Source organism: Schistocerca piceifrons, chromosome 2, assembly GCF_021461385.2.
Source record: "Schistocerca piceifrons isolate TAMUIC-IGC-003096 chromosome 2, iqSchPice1.1, whole genome shotgun sequence".
In the NCBI taxonomy this organism is placed as follows: domain Eukaryota; kingdom Metazoa; phylum Arthropoda; class Insecta; order Orthoptera; family Acrididae; genus Schistocerca; species Schistocerca piceifrons.
The window spans coordinates 472323101-472338470 of NC_060139.1; the positions used below are offsets into that span (position 1 = coordinate 472323101).

The window sequence follows — 15370 nt, forward strand, 5'->3', positions numbered from 1 at the left end:
AAAGAGTCAATAGCACCATGTTGCAAAAATGTGTATCTAAAATCTTGCATCTAATGAGTGTCTGTCCAGTAAAAACACTACTTCTTTGCCCAGTTGCTGTAATGATTTGCACACTATTGACAGGGAAAACAGGCACCTCTTCTATTTTATGAAGCTGTTCATACAAACTTTTAGACATCACTGTAGTATCACTACCAGTATCTAAAATTGCTGTAATTTTCTGACCACGTACACTAAGTTCAATCACTGGATTCAACACATCATCTACATGGTGTGTCTCTTCTCTCAGTACTTCAGCCCTAATATCTTCAATTTCACATTTAATTATTTACATTCTCCCATTTGAGAATTAGATTGTTCAGACATTCTGGAGTGGGTGTCATCTGAAACTACTTCTAGTTTACTGGAGATTGCGTGTGTTGTCCATGTCTGCCATTCATATCTCTGCTTGACGTATGATCTCAAACTCTTTCATCATCTACTGTCTGCTGGGTATATGTGCAAAAATCATTTTCTCTCCTCTCATCGTTTTGAAATTGGTCATTACCGGTATTACCTCTCATCATTTTGAATTTGGTCATCATTACACCAGTAATTTCTCAAATGTTCATCTCCTTGCATGTCATTGTGTTGCTGTTGATGGTCACATTGTTGATCCTACAATAGATGTCAGTAATTATCTTTCTGCGGTGCATCATGTCATTGAAACTGTTTATTACAATGAGTCAAATTTCGCTCTGATACATTTGGGATTCCTCCATTATCTATTTCTTCTAAATGATCAACAACTTGTAATAACTCATCAAATCATCAGATGTTCGCAATGCTGTTTTCTTGCTTTCCATGGTAATTGCTTTATCAAAATTAGGATCAAATTATCATCACTAATAAGATTGTCCAAATAGCTTTTGTGCTCCCAGTGTTTTTTAAGGAGGTCTTGCATCGACTTCTCAAGCTGATTGCAATTAATTTCTCTTTTATACTTTGTTGTTTCTCACATGACCAGTATTTGCAGAAAAATGCACTTTCAAAGTCTGCAAATGTAGTATGCTGATCAGATACACAATTTCCCCATGTCCTAGGACCTGCATTCATGAGTCTTACACAAATATTGATTTTTTCTGATTCATTTTGAATTCATGCAAATACAGTTTTAAATTGTTTCATGAAATCCATGGGATGTCATAGTGTATACGGGTCAAATTCTTTAAGCTGTGCTTGACCAAGCACACTGTTAACAATGTTTTCACAACAACTTATATCACGATTTTATTGCATTAAAATTTCTATTTCTTGTCGGGTAATACTTGTATTTACTGGGGTAGGGGATATTATTACGGTCTTCATTGTGCCTTCCAATATCTGTATTTTTGATTCTAGATCAGAACAGTGTTGTTGCACACCTGATACCACTTTAATGACTGATTTTCCTCTCATGCAGTTTGAGCCCAAACTACCTCATTATTTGTAATGACGTTCATCAGTAATTCCTGTTTTACTACTTCCATTTGTGAGTTGACTTGTTTCTGAATCTCAGTTTCATCTGCTTCGATCTTTTAACACTGTGTTGTAACCTGATTGTTTCTCTTTACGTGATTTTCTGCATTCCTGAGCGAAATTATTAAACTTACTCTGAAACTCATTATAAAAATTCGCTCTCTCTTGGTCTAACATTTAGTCCTGTTTGTTACTTTGTTGTTCAAATTTTTTGTTCAGATTTCTCTCATGATCATTGAGTTTTTTGTTCAAATCAGCATTCATTTTTTGTAAAAGCTGCCTCAGCATTTCCTCTCTTCCTACAATCTCAACCCTGTTGTTATCTGTTCAACATTTACATTCAAGTTTTTATTTTCACTTTCCAGGGCATCTTCATTTTGAATTCTACCAGATAGTTCAGACTCATTAACAAGATCCATATCACCACTTTCCTGATTAACACTGTCCTCTCCATTGATTATGTTACCATCCTGTTTCATTAGGCATTATTGTTCAATTGTATACTGCACATGCAAAATATAATTAAAATGAGATTATTCACTGCCTATCATTCTTTTCCTGTCGAACTTTGCTTGGAAGGCGAGGCATCACTAAAAATGTCTAATTCACTCACAATACTTAGACACTAGCTGTCAAACACCAGATCCGAAAATTGTTGCAGGATGCGATGTGCTCATCATTGGTCTCCATGTGTAGTGACCCTGTTGGTATTCCTCCAAGCCCACTATATTAGGGCAGTCTCTCCTTACTTTTCAAACAAACTCTCTGCACAGCTAATCTCATGAAACATTCCTCCAGGGATACTATGATGACTGTTTCAAGTGAGAACATCGATTGTTAATTGGTAATGAATCGTAATTTATTCAAACACTCAGTAAAATAATTTATTCAAACACTCAGTAAACATCAACACTTTTGATAAGATTCAGCATTTCAATCTACATGCCACAATTTGCTGCTAATTGCTATCACACTGAAAATTAAGTAATGACTGACCATGGCATGGACATGCTAGAAAAGCATTAAGATGGCTACTGAGCGGTGCTGATGAATGCACCATCGAAGGTCAGCTCACTTCATCCTGGCCGAGAGCCCAGCTGCAACTAGCTCACACCACAACAATAGCTAGTATGCAGCATATTGCCAACAAGCAAAGATTAATTTAATACTGTTAGCCACAGCTATAACATGCTCAACGGAGAATGTCAGCCTAAAAGCCCACTGCTTTCCTGCTGCCAGGTCCAAACAGTATCACAAATTGCATACAAAGTATATCAATGGAATCACAAGGTATTCTTGTCTGATGAATCTACCATTTTCAAACATCTGAGCATACTTGGCCATTCATTACTTTATTTAGTGCCTCAGGGGTTTTTAAGCTATAGAATGATGATGCAAACTCAGGACTTGCTACGGTAACCACTGTTAGATATGGAGGAGATGGAAAGCTCTTGAGATAATAGTCATTAGTTGGCAAACTCTGGGGCAACTACCACACCCTAGTTGTATTATGATTGTAATGCTGACATTTTACCTTCATTTCCCCAGGTACATGTGTGATGAAGATGCAGTACTCAGATTACTTTCTTTTAATTTCTAAAGGGTGGGTTGATGTTGGTTGAAATTAGCCTAAATCTGCCAAGAGGGTTTCAGAGGGTAATACCTGCGATCACGATAAAAATAAAACGAAGGTAAAAAATTTTAACAGGGCAATACAGTGTTAAAATCAGTTTATCGTTATTAAAAAATGGGGTAGCTTTGTGACATCAATATTTTTGTAGAAGGCTTGTAAGGAATAATTAATACATTGAAATCTGCAGAAAAGCTGTGTTGCAGCCTGCTTCCCTTCAAGACTGTTCCAGCACAGCTGACTCAGTGAAGTCAAAAAGATACAGTGCATAAGGTTAATGGCACATTAGAGAACATAGCAGCATTTGTACAAACTTTTAATTCACTTACATTACTGAAATTTGTAAAAGCCAACCCAAGACCCAACAAGTGTTTCGATGTTAGAAACTTGGAAAAGCACCATTAGTTTAAAAAGCATTTTACAAAAACAATGAAATAAAAACAGTTTTGGGTACAAATAATTTTATTGTTTCTCAAAATACCCACCTTCCAAATTAATACACTTTTGTATGAATTCAAACCAATTCTGAAAACTGTTTTTCACTTTGATGTTGGAACCTGAAAAACATCGCTCTGGAAAGATTCAACAGCTTCTGATGTGACACGACTGTCTACTTTCTTGACATAAGTGAATGAAAAGAAATTGTTAGGTAGTAAGTCAGGTGAATATGGATGATGAGACATGCACTGCCAATTTTTCTCCACCATTGTCATGATGATAATTTCATTGACAACATTTTGGAAATCAGGTGTTGTATACCATTTGGCATTAACTGTTCTTTGATCCCCTGCAGTAGGCTGTTCCAACCCAAGTGTTCACCCACAGATGCCCAGCCACCTGCAGGCAGCAACAGGCTGGGGTATGTGGGTGGGATGGTTGCTAACAGGGATACCATGTGGGTAGTCAGGCAGCCACACTATACTGTACATGACTGTACCACCGTGGACTCTTTTGTGTGAGCAGGGGTTGCACATGCACAGAATGCATACAATAGGGCTGCCCGGTGGGTAGCCTACACTAGCTACACTGCTTGCACTCCTGTCCAAGTCCCATGGGAAAGCTGAGGAACAGCCGACAGCCAAGCAATAGTCACATGTCCATGTAACCATAGAAAGAAGCAATCTTTTCTTTGAAGTACTTTGCAAGGAACCAGTCTTGCTGATTTCTGTTCCTCGTGGAAGAACCAAACAGTTGAGTGTTGCTTAGTTTCCAGCTTATACAAATGCATACAAGTTAGGTCTCTTGAAATGTTGTATAAAGATTTTGTAGTACCTGTAAATCAGTGTGGAGTCAGTGGGGCATAGATCATTTACACAGCTAACAGCTAAATCTTAATGCAAAAATAAATGTACCACAGTCTTCCATATGCCAGAGTATGCTCCTGTCTCATGGTGAGTGTTATGCTGAACTTCTCCAGTAGTCAACATAGACAACATACCCACACACACTCATGAAAATGCAACTCACACACACGTGGCCACAGTCTGTGGCTGCTGAGGCCGGATTGTAACAGCAGCACATGATGGGACCAGAGACTGTGGTCATGTGTGTGTGTGAGTTGCATTTGCATGGGAGTGTGTGGGTGTGTTGTCTATTTCCGATACGGCCTTGTTGGCTGAAAGCTTACTTTCTGACAGTCTTTTTGTTGAGTCTTGCAACTCAGCATCTCCACTACATGGTGAATGGCAACTATTCTTTTCATAACATTGTCAAATCACCTATTAAATTTTTACAAACCACCACTACATGACAAATTTTAAACTCATTTGGGCTACCTATGGACATTGGTGCATTTCCTGTGCTGTTATCATATGCTATTATTGGTGTTTTGTTGCAGTATATTAGGTGTTTTCTTATTGTTACCTTGAGCTTTTTTGTTAGTCCACTATTTCTTCATTTTCATGTTGAACTCTATCTTGCATTTCTTGGACCATTTCTACATCTACGTCTATACCTAAACTTTATCTGCTGCATGTATTTCAATCTGTGTCTTCCTCTACAGATTTTGTCCTCGACAGATCCTTCTAGTACCATGGAAATCAGTCGCTGATGTCTTAACAGATGTCCTATCAGCCTGTTGCTTCTCCTTGTCAGTATTTTCCACATATTCCTTTCCTCTCCAGTTCTTCGCAGAACCTCCTCATTCCTACACTTACACTCTGCAAAGCACTGTGAAGTGCATTTCAGAGGCTACATCCCATTGTACCAGTCATTAGGGTTTCTTCTTGATCCATTCACACAATGAGTGTGGGAAGAATAATTATTTAATCACTGTAATTAACTAACCTTGTCCTCACATCACTATGTGAGTGATAAGTAGGGGATTGAAGTATATTCCTAGAATCATCATTTAAAGCTGGTTCTTGAACCTTTATAGGTAGGCTTTCTAAGGAATATTTACATCTGTCTTCAATAGTTTTCCAGTTCAGTTACTTCAGTATCTCTGTGACACTCTCCACAGATCAATCAAACCTATGAGCATTTGTGGTGCCCTTCTCTGTTTGATATCCTCTGTTAATCCTAACGGGTCCCACACACTTGAGCAATATTCTAGAATTGGTTGCATGAATGATTTGTAAGCAGTCTCCTTTGTAGACTGATTTCACTTCCCCAGTATTTTACCAGTAAATCAAAGTTTACCACTTGCTTTACCCACAACTGAACCTATGTGATCATTCCATTTCATATCCCTACAAAGTGTTACACCCACGTATTTGTATGAGTTGGCTGATTCCAACATGCCTCATTGCTATCATAGTCATAGGGCTCTATGTTTTTTCACTTTGTGAAGTTCACAATTTTACATTTCTAACATTTAAAGCAAGTTGCCAGTCTTTGACCACTTTGAAATCTTATCAAGATCTGACTGAATATTTCTGCAGCTTTCTTCAGACAGTACTTCACTATAGATAACTGTGTCATATGCAAATTGTCTGAGGTTACTATTAATATTGTCTGCAAGGTCATTAATGTATAGCATGAACAGAAGGGCGCCAACACACTTTCGTGGGGCACGCCTGAAGTCACTTCTAAATCAGACAATGACTTTCCATCCGAAGCACTTGCTGTATCCTTCCTACCAAAAAACCCTCAATCCAGTTACAAATTTCACTTGATAGCCCATATGATCTCACTTCTGATAGTAAGTGTAGATGTGGTACTGAGTTGAACACTCTCTGGAAATCATGAAATACTGCATCTACCTGACAGTCTCAATCCAAAACTTTCAGTGTGTCATTTGGGAAAAGTGCAAGTTGGGTTTTGCTTGTTTTCATAATCCATGCTGGTTGGCACGAAGGGGGTCATTCTATTTGAGATATCTCATTATTTTGGAACTCGAATACATTCTATGATCCTACAATCAATTGATTCCAAGGATATTGGACGGTAGTTTTGTGGATCAAGTGGTTCAAATGGCTCTGAGCTCTATGGGACTTAACATCTATGGTCATCAGTCCCCTAGAACTTATAACTACTTAAACCTAACTAACCTAAGGACATCACACAACACCCAGTCATCACGAGGCAGAGAAAATCCCTGACCCCGCCGGGTTTGTGGATCACGTCTACTATTCTTCTTGTAAATAAATGTGATCTGTGCTTTCATCTGACTGTTGGGCACAGTTTTTTATCTGAAGGGCGTATGACATATTATAGAAGGAGGGCTAACTCACCCTCAAATACAATGTGGAATCTGATTGGGATACCATTGGGCCCTGTAGCTTCATTTAGTTTCAACAATTTCAGCAGTTTCTCAACACCACTGACATTAACCCATATTTCACTCTTTTTTTCAATGGTATGAGTATTACATTGGCGTACTTCTCCTGGGTTAAGCATTTCAACTTTTGATTTACTAACCCCAATTTCACTTCCTGTCTCATTTGCGAGTGACTGGACACTAACTGTGGTGCTGCAAACAGCCTTTACTTTTTTCGGGTTTTGTGAAAGATCATTTGACAATATTTTGCTGTGGTAGTCATTGAAAGCAAGCTTAACGCATTGCTTTCTTTAAAACCAAATGTGTTTCATTCAGCATGTGTCTGTCTATAGCCCCATTCTTTTTTTACATGTATTTTGCAACAGCCTCTGTTCCATTAGAAGTTTCTTTACAGTGAATGTCCCATCATGAACTGTTCTACTGGGTACATATCTATCTAGTGCATGGCTAGTTATTATTTTAACCTTGTGCCACAGTTCCTCTGCCTGCTCTTCCTGTGCTGGAAGTTTCAAGTGTCTCATTGAGATATGACACCACTGCTTTTTTATCTAGTTTACCACTTTACGACCACCCCTGATACTGAGCCTTGCCCAAACAATCTCACATGCAGTTTCAGTTTCTATTTCAAAGGATTTGAGTTTCTTGTCTACTGCAACAAGTACACCACCTCCATTTCCCATTAACCCATCCTTTCAATAAACACTTAAATTTTCCACCCAAAACCCACTGCTATCAATTTCAGGTTTCAACCAGCTTCCTAAATTCAATAATAAATTATATGTATTTGTGTGTATGACAACTTATCCATTACTTCACAATATGGAGTCCACTGTGATTTTCTTGCTTTTTACTGCTGTAAAAGTCATTAAGATGTAAGTATGTTCTAATTCATTGGGGGACAGGCGGGCATGCAGTGGTCAAATTGCTGCAGGCATAACTAAATGGGTTTGCTTCAAAATGGAACCAGATACTTTCAACATACTAGATGATGTATGATTACGTTGAACAAAGCAAATACAGCACACTAATAAATTGTGCAAACCGTGTCAAAAGATTTCTCAAAATCTATTAATCCCAAATGAAATGATCAATTAAAAACATCTTATTTTGTGCCTGTCTTGCATTTTGTAGTGCATTGAATGTAGCCTAGAGATAAAACCGAAACTAAATATAATGACTTGAGTACTTGCAAGTGGAAATGCCATGACTGTGCCACGAACCATCATGAGTTACAATAAGGAGGCAACAGGGCAGATAATCTATCAATAATATGTAGGAGGGCTGTTCAGAAAGTTGTTGTTGTTGTGGTCTTCATTCGAAATACTGGTTTGATTCACTCTCCAAGTTGTTGTTGTTGTGGTCTTCATTCGAAATACTGGTTTGATTCACTCTCCATTCTACTCTATCCTGTGAAAGCCTCCTCTTCTCCGAGTAACTACTGCAGCCTACATCCTTCTGAATCTGCTTACTGTATTCATCTCTTGGTCTCCCTCTATGATTTTGAACCTGCTTCCTGCTTCCCTCCAGTACTAAATTGGTGATCCCTTGATATCTCAGAATGTGTCTTACCAACCAATCTCTTCTTCTAGACAGGTTGTGCCACAAATTTCTTTTCTCCCCATTTCTATTCAGTACCTCCTCATTAGTTATGTGATCTACCCACACTTCGAAAGCTTCTATTATTTTCCTGTCTAAGCTGATTATTGTCTGTGTTTCACTTCCTTACATGGCTACTCTCCATACAAATACAGGGTGACACACGGGAGGCGGACGGTTTTTAATGAAATAATACTCAGCCAACTTTAAAATTAATGCATGTTTATTTACACAAAATCAAAGTCCATTATTTGCCATTTTAGTTAACAAAGTTATTTGTGAAAAATAATGTCGTCAAGGTGATGTCCATCATTTTGAATGCAGGACTCAAGTCTCTTCTCAAAATCCCCCATCACACGGTCTAAAATCTCTGCAGGGATGGCAGCAATTTCTTGAATTATTGCATTCTTCAACTCATTCAAATTTCGTGTTTTGTGGTTAGAGACACAGTTCTTAAGGTACCCCCACAGAAAAAAGTCACATACTGACAAGTCGGAAGACCTGGGAGGCCAAGGAACATTGCCAAAACGTGAGATAATCCGGCCAGGAAACATGCGTCTTAGAACTGTCATTGAAGTGTTCACAGTTTGCGATGTTGCCCCATCCTACTGGAACCAAACTCGTTTTAAAGGGATTCGTCATCTTCTTAGTTCTGGTTTCAAGAATGTTTCAAGCATACAAATGTAATGAACTGAATTAACAGTAACTGTGGCCCCTTTCGCCTCAAAAAATAAGGTCCAATAATGCCAACAGAGCCAAGAGCACACCGGACTGTTACCTCTTCTGAGTGTAGAGGATGCTGGTGGATAAGGTGTGGATGCTCTGGAGCCCAGTAACGTAGGTTTTGCTTATTCATGGTCCCGTTTAAATGAAAATGAGCTTCATCGCTCATCAATAAAATTTCATTTTCATTCGATCCCAAAATCACTTGCATTCTGTAAGCGAAGTCTTCTCATACAGCAAAATCAGTTTCCTTAAGTTGTTGGACAGTGAGCATTTTGTAGGGATGGAATTTTAATTCTTTATGAAAAATTCATCTAATCGAGTCACGATTGATTTGTAACTCACTAGCATGACGTCTCGCCGACGGTCCTGCAATTCTGACTGCCGCTTGCCTTACCCTTTCAACATTTTCTGGTGCTTCTTATCCAGTATGTTTCCAGTTGATCTGAAGTTTTCCACCCATCTGAGGATTGTGTTATGGCTTGGAACAGCTCCATGTTGACCGACATTAAACCGCGCACCAAACAATCGCTGCATAGCAATAATAGACTCACCACTTTTCACGAAACTGTCATAGACAAACACTCGACGTTGCAAGTCCCACTGCTCCATAGTGACTGAGTAAATGAAATGACGTCTTGGGTGGATCAGAACTATCCCCACCATGATCAGAACTATCCCCACCACGACCACCTCCCACCACCGTGCCCTCAGTACTACGCAGTTCAAAACCGTCCGTCTCCCATGTGTCACCTTGTACCTTCAGAAAGGAGCTCCTGAAACTTAAATCTCTACTTGATGTCAACAAATTTCTCTGTTTCATAAATGCTCTTCTTGCTATTGCCAGTCTACATTTTATATCCCCTCTTACTTTGACCATCATCAGTTATTTTGTTGTCCACGTAGCAAAACTCATCTACTGCTTTAAGTGTCTCATTTCCTAATCTAATTCCCTTGGCGTCACCTGATTTAATTCGACTACATTCCATTATCCTTGTTTTGGTTTGTTGATATTCATCTTATATCCTTGTTTCAAGACACTATCCATTCTGTTAAATTGCTTTTTCAAGTCCTTTGCTGTCTCTGACAGAATTTCAATGTCACTGGCAAACCTCAAAGTTTTTATTTCTTCTCCCTGGACATTAACTCCTACCCCAGATTTTATATATACAAACTGAATAACATCAGGGACAGGCTACAACCCTATCTCACTCCCTTCTCAACCACTGCTTCCCTTTCATGGCCTTTCACTCTCATAACTGCCATCTGGTTTCTGCACAAATTGTAAATAGCCTTTCGCTCCCTGTATTTTCCACTGCCACCTTTAGAATTTGAAAGAGAGATTCCAGTCAGCATTGTCAAATGCTGTTTTTGAGTCTACAAATCCTATAAACATAGGTTTGCCTTTCCTTAACCTATCTTCTATGAGGAGTCATAGGATCAGTAGTGCCTTGCATTTTCCTATATTTCTCCGAAATCCAAACTGATCTTCCCTGAGATTGACTTCTACCAGTTTTTCCATTCTTCTGTGAAGAATTCGTGTTAGTATTTTGCAACTGTGTCTTATTAAACCCATAGTTCAATAATCTTCCCATCTCTCAGCTCCTGCTTTGTTTGTAATTGGAATTATTATAGTTTTCTTGAAGTCTGAGGGTATTTCGCCTGTCTCATACATCTTGCTCACCAAATGAAAGTGTTGTGTCATGGCTGGCTCTCTCAAGGATATCAGTAGTTTTATCAGAATGTTGTCTACATGCAGGGCCTTGTTTCAACTTAGGTCTTCCAGTGATCTGTCCAATGCTTCACGCAGTATCTCCCATCTCGTCGTTGCAGTCTTCCATTTCCATAATATTACCCTCAAGAACATCACCCTTGTATAGACCCTCTATATACTCATTCCACCTTCCCTTCTTTGCTTATGACTGGTTTTCCATTTGAGCTCTTTATATTCATATGGCTGGTTCTCTTTTCCCCAAAGGTCTCTCTAATCTTCCTGTAGTTGGCATCTATCTTTCCCCTTGTGATATATGCTTCTAAATCCTTACATTGTCCTATAGTCTTTCCTGTATAACCATATTGCACTTCCTGTCATTGTCATTTTTAAACACTTGTATTCAATTTGCTTGCTTCATTTACTGCATTTTTATACTTTATCCCTTCACCAATAAAATTCAATATCTCCTGTGTTATCCTACGATTTCTACTAGGTCTTGTTTTTTTACCTATTAGATTTCCTGCTGCCTTCACTAGTTCATCTCTCAAAGCTACCGATTCATCTTCTGCGGTATTCCTTTCCCCTGTTCTTGTCAATCGTTGTCTAATGCTCCCTCTGAAACTCTTGACAGTCTCTTTCAGTTTATCCAGGTCCCATATGCTTAAATTCTAACCTTTTTGCAGTTTCTTCAGTTTTAATCTACAGTTCATAACCAAGAAATTATGGTGAGAATCCACATACATCTGCTCCTGGAAATGTCTTGCAATTTAAAATCTGGTTCCAAAATCTCTGTCTTACCATTATGTAATCAATCTGAAACCTTGCAGTGCCTCCAGGTCTCTTCCATGTATACGACCTTCTTTCATGATTCTTAAAACTAAGTGTTAGCTATGATTAAATTGTGCTCTGTACAAATTTCTAGCGGATGGCTTCCTCTTTCATTCCTTTCTGCTGGTCCATATTCAACTGCTATTTTTCCCTTCTTTTCCTTTTCCTATTATTGATTTCCAGTCCTCCATGACTATTAAATTTTTGTCTCCCTTAACTATTCAAATCTTTTTTTTTTATCTCATCATACATTTCTTTACTCTCTTCATCATCTGCGGAGCCAGTCGGCATATAAACCTGTGCTACTGTGGCAGATGTGGGCTTCATGTCTATCTTGGCTACAATAATGTGTTCACAGCTGACCATAGTAGCTTATCCACATTCCTATTTTCTTATTCATTATTAAACTTACTCCTGCATTACCATTATTCAGTTTTATATTTATAACCCTGTAATCACCTTACCAGAATTCCTGTTCCTCCTGCCACCAAACTTCACTAATGCCCTCCACATCTAACTTTAACCTATTCATTTCTCATTTTAAATTTTCTAGCCTACCTGGACATTCCGTGCTCCGATTCGTAGAATGCCAATTTTGTTCAAACAATATCTGAGCTTATTTTTTATTGTTGAAACTAAAAATTGTATTGCGGCGCACATGCTCTTTATGTTTGTAGGTATATGTAATGCACTTGCCTGATTTTTTTTCATGACTGCAGAAACAACCAGTCAATGGCTAGCCATTGACAAGGGGACACATGTAAGTGGTAGTCTTTGGTTTTTGTGTTGTGGAAAAATTACAGAAAAAAAGTGGAATAGTTTTAGTGTATAAAATTTTATTTTAAGGTAGGCACTTCTCAATTGAAACAATTTGCAGGATTGACAAGTGCTTGGGGATGAAGGAATGGGTGCAACACAGGAGTGGTACAACTGCTTCAAAGATGGCTGCTCTTTAGCAAAAGTGAAAGGCATTCAGGCAGTCCCTCAACATCTGCAAATGAGGTTTTTATCGATCATGTAAGGACACTGATGATGCAGAACAAACAAATCATGATCAGAGAAATTGCACACTAGGTTAGAATTAGTATTAGATCCATTCATCTCCATTTTAACAGAAAATTTAAACCTCTGGAGGATCTCAGCAAAATTTGTGGCAAAATTGCTAACAACTGAGCAGAAGCAACTTTCTTCAGAGATTGCAGGACTTGCTGGATACTGTGAACAGTAATCCCAACCTTCTTGACACAGTGATCACTGGTGATGAGCCTGGGTTGATGGGTATGACACAGAAACAAAGTTCCAGTCATTGCAGTGGAAGCAGCCATCATCCTGGAGACCCAAAAAAGCAAGGCAGGTCCGCAGTGATAGGAAAGACTTACTGACCACCTTTTTTAAATACAATGGTGTGGTCCATCACGAGAACACCCCAGAAGATATTAATGTTGGTAAAGAGTACTAGCAAGAGGTTCTGCATCACCTTTGTGAAGCAATGAGATGCAGACAACAGGGATCGTTGGCAGCGGGCAGTTGGCACCTTCACTATGATTATGCACTCTCTCATTGTTCTCAGTTAATTCAGAGGTTTTTGGCCAAACACAACATGACTGTGGTTTGTCAACCTCACTGTTCCCCTGACCTATCTCCAAGTGACTTCTGATTTTTTCCTAATCTGAAAAAGACACTGAAAGGGAACATATATCAGAATAGCGAATACGTTATGCAAAATTTGATGGAGCAGCTGCCCACCCAACCAAAAGAGACTTTCCAGTGGTGCTTCCAGCAGTGTTGTGAGAGGTGTGTAGAAGCTGAAGGGGTCTACTTTGAAGGTGACTAGTGTCAAACAATTGTATCTGATTGAAGAGTGATTTTGTAAATAAAACTCAAGTACTTTTTGAACAGCCCTTGTAAAGTCCCCAGTGCAGCAAAGAGGCACACTCCACAAATCATCAATTTGGACTGTGGGATGGTACAATTACGGAGCAAATGGACAGTATCAGGAGAAAAGGATGTCATGGCCACTGCATCTCTTTGTGAGTATGATAGGTAATGTGTGTGTTATGTTTGCGAAAAATTGTTCACAGTATTTCTTGGCAGTCTGGCTCAGCTGAAATTGCGTGAATGGAGCATACTGAACTGTGAACAATTAGTGATGTACATGCCTGTTTCAGACAACTATATCATTGCTAAGCTTAATATGAATATCCATATAACACGAATAATGGTTTACAGTTATAGCTCCCACTGGGAAATAACTTCACACTTTGACAAAAAAGACTACAGTTTACAGTTTCACCTATTTTAATTTGGCTTAATTTAGTTATGTGTTTATCTTCAATATGAGTGTGTCCACTGCTGCAGCTGTTATGTACAAAACAATAGTTTCTTCAGAGGCCACATTTTTTAGATTTTTCTTTGTGTGTGTGTGTGTGTGTGTGTGTGTGTGTGTGTGTGTGTGTGTGTGTGTGTGTAAATAGCTCAGTAATCACTTGCTTGAGAATTGCCTTTAACCAGAAATATGTAACAGGAAAATGTAAAATTTACTACTAAAATAAAATGAAAATGTTTAGTCAAAGGTTTTTACTGTTTTTGTGTTAACTGAACAATGTTTGTTCTGTTTCAGGTCCAAAAGTTGTGGATGTGCTGAACAATTGCCCACAAATAAGGAGAGTGGTCTATGTGTCTTGTAAAGCAGATAATCCTAACACTCTTTCAAATTTTGTTCAGCTTCAAGAATCTGGGAAATTTCACTTACGCCAGATAATTCCTGTTGATATGTTCCCACATACATTTCATACTGAATTAATTCTTTTATTTGAAAGATGACATCAGTGCTGTATATTTTGTATCTAATATTGTTTTAATAAAGACAGAAAATCTCTGCTGTCGTATATTATTCTTGAATGCTTTAAAATATATCTACAGTGACAAACTATGAGATGATAAAATGATACTTTTAATTTACTGCCAAAATTACTCGCAAGTTCTCTTCCATGAATTCAAAATCATTAACCAGAAATACCTTTGTGTTAATATTATCTTAAGTTTTGGAACAAAAAAGTTGCTCTCTTTGAAAGGAAAGAGGCATGAAGAGAAAGGCAGAGTTAAAATAAAACAAATAAACTCAAAATTTTAGTAGTAAAGGGAACAATGTAGCACATAGAAACCGAAGTATTGAAAAAAGGGGAACATGCCTATCTTTTCAAAGATAACTGCAGCCATACCATCTGATTCTAACTACAAGTTAGACATAATCCCATTAATTAATAAAGTGGATAAAGTGGAGATTAATTGCAGTTAGTGGAACAGGTTTATAAAGTAAGAAAAAGCAGTAGACATGTAGGGACTGGAAGTAAAATAGCAAGAAAGGTAAAAAAGTATAGAGGTGAGTCAATCAGATTGGGTATAAGCAGAAACAAGGACCGCAGACCAAAGATTGAATAGGGAACTTAACTGTGACATAAAATAATCAAATGGCTTTGAGGGGTGGACTCAGTAGGCAGCAATTGAGGCTAATCTGAACTGAGGAACATTATATGTGGGCTGACTGTAAAAAATTGGCAGAAGCCATTTTTTAACATTTCATAGGGCATTCTACAGAAGTAGAGCAGACATTCCATACATTTAAGGCATGTCCATTAACATAATTCCATTCTGGAATCGT

The 15370-nt window shown here is 38.3% G+C and overlaps 1 protein-coding gene across 1 annotated transcript in view; it reads left to right on the top strand.

Moving 5' to 3' along the window:
• Positions 1-14535, top strand: part of LOC124776396 (tRNA (uracil(54)-C(5))-methyltransferase homolog) — a 109041-nt gene extending 94506 nt beyond the window's left edge. Inside the window, exon 8 of the mRNA XM_047251372.1 lies at positions 14330-14535. Coding sequence (XP_047107328.1) covers positions 14330-14532 — 203 coding nt within the window. The 3' untranslated portion in view covers positions 14533-14535. The remainder of the gene's footprint in view (positions 1-14329) is intronic.
• The last annotated feature ends 835 nt before the right edge of the window (positions 14536-15370 follow it).